The 5,993-nt window shown below is 32.5% G+C and overlaps 1 protein-coding gene and 1 long non-coding RNA gene across 2 annotated transcripts; one reads left to right on the forward strand and one right to left on the reverse strand.

Moving 5' to 3' along the window:
* Positions 1-1,023: 1,023 nt before the first annotated feature.
* On the forward strand, positions 1,024-5,705 carry LOC140059142 (uncharacterized). The gene is made up of 2 exons (XR_011847127.1): positions 1,024-1,291; positions 2,400-5,705. It is a non-coding gene; the product is annotated as an uncharacterized lncRNA (long non-coding RNA).
* LOC140059141 (uncharacterized) lies at positions 1,198-2,528 on the reverse strand. The gene is made up of 4 exons (XM_072104981.1): positions 2,373-2,528; positions 2,146-2,289; positions 1,803-2,010; positions 1,198-1,676 (listed from the first exon to the last, which is right to left on the reverse strand). The coding sequence occupies exons 2-4, from the start codon at positions 2,278-2,280 to the stop codon at positions 1,366-1,368; spliced, it is 654 nt and encodes a 217-aa protein (XP_071961082.1). The 5' UTR covers positions 2,281-2,289; positions 2,373-2,528; the 3' UTR covers positions 1,198-1,365.
* Positions 5,706-5,993: the final 288 nt, after the last annotated feature.

The raw sequence follows: 5,993 nt of genomic DNA on the forward strand, positions 1-5,993 counted from the left end.
ATCACATGGTTCTTCAGGGCGGGCATTTAATCATAAATTAACCCAATTTCGCACCTTATTTATGTAGCTGACGCGATTAGAAATGTAAGTAAATGTGTTTTTGTATATCTTTTTAAAACCTAATTTTCATAGAAAACCCTTAGTAATAGTTGGTAACTTAGTTATTTGTGAAGCTTGTGGTAGGGGAGATATCAAAAGGTGACGGTGAAAAAAACGAATAACAACATTTTTTAGAGAGTGGTGTATTCCGTGGCTGGCTGACTAGTATAGCCTCAGCTTCACGCGGACGTCTCGAAACTACTGTGTCTAGAGACTTACGATTTCGCACATTGAACCTGGTCTAGGCCTAGGCCCATTCAATCATAAGAATCGTTGTGGAAATTTAACCACAGTTGTTTAATAAATTGACTAGGGGGGGGGGGGGGGGGCTAGGCCTAGTCTAAATAGGCCCCCGGGTAGTACTACTCTACTACTGTTGTAGTAGCTGTGGCTAGGCCTAGTTTTAGTGAGTAGAGAGAATAGTTTAACTGGTCGTGGATGTAAGGGATTTTTATATTTTACAATACAATTACAAGTCACATACAAACAATAAATTTTGATGAGATTAAATTCTAGGCCTAATTCTACTACTGGCTAAGCTTGGAGGCCTAGTTAGTAAACTACGGTAGTAGTAGTAGTAGGCTAGCCTAGTGAAACATTTATTAACCATGCAACAACAAATTTATTTACACTGTACAGTAGTAACATTATATTCACATTCCATGTACCAGTCCATATATATTCATAATACATAATGATACAATATAACTATTTTTGTTCAGGCCTAGGCCCTAGTAGTACCGGAAAATGAAGAAATGGTATGCTATTGTTAGAAATGTGAAAAACAATTGGTGTTTGGTAAGTCATTTTTTCTATTAAAAAACACTTTATTGTTTTACAGCACACATTAAATTTAAGTATACTAATATATAAAACCATAACCAATTCTGTCCTTTTTTTTAAATGGCTATTTAATTGCAAAAATGAAAAATATTGATTTTAATAATAATCAACAAATTGAATTGAAATTTATCAATACATTTTTTGTCTTACATCATACAGTACGGCAAACTATAAAATTGAAAATTTGGAATAAAATACTGTAGTATAATTTGTTTTTAAATGTTTTTTTTTAAATTGTTCTTCACATTTGGGGTTTGAAACTGAACTTGTGAAAGAGGAAGTCAAATTGAATCCAACAGTACCAAGTATGATGAGCGTGTATACCAGATCATCAAATTAAAGCCCTGAGGTAAATTTTATTTTCTTGTTTAATCACATATGTATGTACAATATTTTACAAATCCCCATGTTTTCATTCTTTATTCAGTCTTCTGATTTTCTGGATTTCTTGATTGGTATTTGTACCTGCTGTATTTCTGGAGAGGTAAATGTCAGATGGGATTTCATTATAGACATTAGCTGATCAAGATTATTTCTTATACCATGAACGGCCCTTTTCCGTCTGTTGAACTCTGAGTGGATTAATTCTCCACCTTGTTCTGCAAGTAGGCCGATGCCCACCTTCCATCGACGCATAAATGGTACAGAGTGATGCTCCAACATGTGGAGTTTCGGCTGTACCACACCAGGGGCAATCTTTCTGTACTCTACAGAGAATGACTTTATTGCATGTTCTATATTGAAGAAATTAAAAATTATTAAGAGTTATTCTTATGTATATCTGTTATTCTTGATGGTTGCAATGCCCCTTTTCATTATTTTAAACATGATTTTGCAAAAAAAAATTATTTTGGACTTACCATATGCATCAATTTCAGGATCATCAATGAATCGTGTATGGTTGATGCATGCATGAACTTGACTAAACAGTTTAAATGGTGGCGTAAACGACTGTCTTATCTTCGACAGTTTTGTCGCTAGAATGGTTGTGTGTTTGTCTTTGCAATGATGCATCTGTTGCTTCAATACAATTTCCAATCCATCCATTAACTTGTCTATAATGTTAAACTGAGAAAAGAATGGTATTTTTTAGTGTTGGACAATGCGTATGCAAGAGAGTTATTCATCTGTATGTCAATTTAATTTGTAATTAGATATTTATAATTTCTTTAATTAAGAGACTTTGACCATTTTAGTACTTACTTTGCATGCTCTATACACATGATTGCCAACAAAACTTTTCCCGTGATATTGTTGTCGGGGTATTTTGTTTGCTGTTAAAATGTTGTCCATTTCTGTACATAATGGTCCGGTTGCATATTTGATTTCTTCATTCATAGTAGATTGCTGAAACACAAATACATATTTTGCTTTTAGTGATTATTTCTAATTGAATAGTGTAGTAAACTAAACAAATAAAATTAACTAACCAAGTCTTTAACACTCTGTTCTTTCAGATATATTTTGTTGGTGATTTCAGAAATTTCGTTAGCATCATTGTGCTTCACTAGTGACAGAGAGAGTGTATTTCTCAGTTCATCAAGCTCCTCATTTACAGAACTGATTTTTTGTGTACATGAACTTCGCTTTGATGCTGCTTGCAAAATTGTCTTCTCAAAGTCTGGCAGGTTACCACCTAATGATATTAAGTTAATTTATAGTGATCATGAATTGGAAATTTTTCTGGAAAAATGTAAACATTTCATTAGAAAAAAAAACTTGTTACCAATCTGAATAGCAGCATCCTGTCTCATATTAAATATGATGAGATCTAAGTTATGAACTTCTTTTTCAAGTTGATTATACATCTTCTTAAAGAGACCTAGCGAGATATGAAGTGCTGGAATTGATACCTGGAAAATATTAATTTTGTAATACATGGAATTATATAATGGAGAATAAAGGTAATACATGTTAATGTTATGATACTAATAATAATAATATAACTGTTTAACTTTTATGTTAAATTGTTGTTTACTACATAGTATAAAGCTTATTCCAAATTTAAATGAGAAGTTGATTTTTATTTGGATAATCATCATTCCTGATAAAGACCGAAATGTTGAATCATGACTCACTCATTATTTGGAGTAAGTTTCGTACTAGATGTTATTATAACATAATCAGTGTATTTATTGGTTTTTAGTATTAAGTATACTGTAGTTTGTAAATAGATAATGTATGTAATGCAAATTTTAATATTTTTTTTGTAACCTTTATCAATCCAAAAATGTTAATAACAATAAGTCGACGCCTACAATAATTGTGAAGATTGTATACTCACTTTGTCTAATTCAATACCTAGCATATAGGGCCTGATGATGCTGTGCGATATTAATTTACTTTTCTTGGGGTCACTGCCATGGTCCACAAAGCACTTGAAGTCCTTATTATAGGAATTAAGGCACCTGTTTTCACTTGGCTTCTTATTAGTTATCCGCACTATGGCGGATAACTCCTTGTAACTGTCCTGTTTCATCATCTTTTTTTTTTTTTTTTTTTCTGTATTATTCTTCTTTCTTTCTGTCATTTTTGTGCAGAGCGTATCTCTAAAACGTGTAAAGTTAACATTTTATAACTTTGTCAACATATGGGCAATCACGTGAAGTTGTGCTTTCCTATAATTGAATAACGTCAGAGTTGCGCAACATGACTTACGCGCGTTTTTATGAATTTCGCGTATTTAACATAGATCGAAAACCATATAACAATTTAAATTGAAACTTAGCAAAAGTCTAATTTATATCGTGCGCTAACTTTTTGTGCACTAAAAATGGCATGTTTTAGACAAAGTTACGCGCGCACGCGCGTTTAAAATTTTCCAATGCGAAAAATCAATTTCTAATCAACTTTATACGCGTTTCATGTCATTTTGAGCATGTCAAAAATTCCCACACGTGCGCAAATTTTTACGCGCGTGGTGCACACGTAGCGTTAAAAACGTCATTTTTTCGAGTGATTTATGTTTTTCCAGCCTTTTCTAGTAATTTTACCAACTTTTAAATAATTTCAACTTCAAATTACGTCATACGAGCACGTAGAATATGATAATTTGCGAGCTTTTTTGATGAAAAAATTCGTCAAAATTAAGCCTTTTTTTAAACAATCGTAGTTTCTAAACTAAACGGTAAAAATTATTTTTATTACATATTCTGGAAGTTGATGAGTTGTAGATATCAGATCATGCATTAATATGACTAACCGGACATTGTGACGTCATCGTATGGCCACGCGAATATGAAATTTAGGATTTTTGTATCTTTCGTCATAACTCCTCACATTTAATAGAGGGCATCTCCACTTATCCGTTTTCCATTTTCACCCTGATTTTGATATTGTCTAGGTCAATCAACTATCTTTAGCATGAGTTGAAAATATTTTAATTTTTATGACGTCATCATGCCTAAAAATTTAAATTACGTGTGGCATTAATTTCATCTTTACAGTAAATTTCAATCTGTTATAGCTCGTAAGAATAAAATGTGATAATCACGATTAAAACGTTTTCTTGAAGCTATTGGATTGTAGATACAAAATCATGTGAACATTTTGCCAATCGGATGTGGTGACGTCATCATATGGCCAGTTAAATAAAAAAAGTCGTATTTTCATCTTTTGCGGCATAGTTCATTACATTTAAAAGAGCGCGCATTAATATTTCACGTATTCAAATTTCTTCTACACGTTAATATGTTGTTGCTGAGATAATTTCCTTCCAAAATTGCTACCTTCGCGTTTCATTTTAAAACCATCAACATGTTAAAAATTGCAATAAATAGCAGGTCCCGTAATTTCCCCTATTCTACACTGTATGTGATATGTATACAGATTACACTGTGTATACTATATATGAATCAAAATAATAGAATTCAGCAATAACAACATATCATAGTCTTCAGTTCAGGTCATAATGCCATAATCTTTTTCCGTGTGCAATATTCCAACGTATGGCGTGGACGTGGCGTTTGTCGTGCGGATAACTAACTCGTCAAAGTGACGAGTTTCATGTCTAGTTATGCTTTATGTCCTCTTGGCTGGCATAGCAGTAAATACAACTGTACTTTCCTGAAAGGAATACAATTCTGAAATTACAATTTGGTGAAATAAACATAACAAAAAAAAAAAACATAAACAAAATGTACTCACCATTTGGCCCAATCAATCCATATAACCGGCAAAGGAAGTCATAATCCCCAAACACGAACAATCTGATTTTGTGGGTTCTGAAAAAAAATTACTTTTACAGTATATATTAGACACAAAATTAACTATCTGTCATTAAAATCATTGCCAAATTACATGATAGTAGTTTATTCTTCTTTATACAGTAGGGTTTAAAAAAATATAAATCATGGTTTGATGATTGCATTAACTTACTGTTGTGTTGTTGGGGAAGTCCACTGACATCCTTCCAACTCCATTATTTCATCTAATATAAGGTCTAGTCCCTTCTCGATATTGACTGTCAAGTCTGGAGCCTCAAAGACAAGTACAACCATTATGTTGTACAAAGCATTTGGTTTCTCCAAACAACAAAGTTGGAGCTCGAATTTCGTTGAATTCCCACCTTTGTCCCCACCAAATTTAAAAAAATATCCCCATCATGGTAGTGCAACGGTTGTTCTGACCTAAATAAATAATTGTATAAGTGAGAAATTTGGCATCTAAAATTGTATAAAGGTTACATAAAGATATAATACAGTACAATTGTTAACCATAATAGAATAATAATGAAATAAAGTTGAACTTACATGTCATACTGATTTAAGTAGTCGAACACCAACTGTTTTATGTTTGTCAACCTAACAACAGGTACCTCTTCCAGGACCAGGCCTCCAATTGAAGTTGCGCATTCTCTCTTCACAAACATATACTCTAAAGATTTAACTACTGTAAGTAGTCCCCAACTATCTTTTCTTGTACTGACCTCATTTCCCTCTCAGATGCAAACAAGCCTGGGCAAAATCTAAAATATTTATAGAAAAATGTTTAAAATTGTGATTCAGCTACTAATTAAAAATATATTAATATACAGTAGTATGTGTAACAAT

This window comes from Antedon mediterranea, chromosome 9 (assembly GCF_964355755.1).
Source record: "Antedon mediterranea chromosome 9, ecAntMedi1.1, whole genome shotgun sequence".
NCBI lineage: Eukaryota > Metazoa > Echinodermata > Crinoidea > Comatulida > Antedonidae > Antedon > Antedon mediterranea.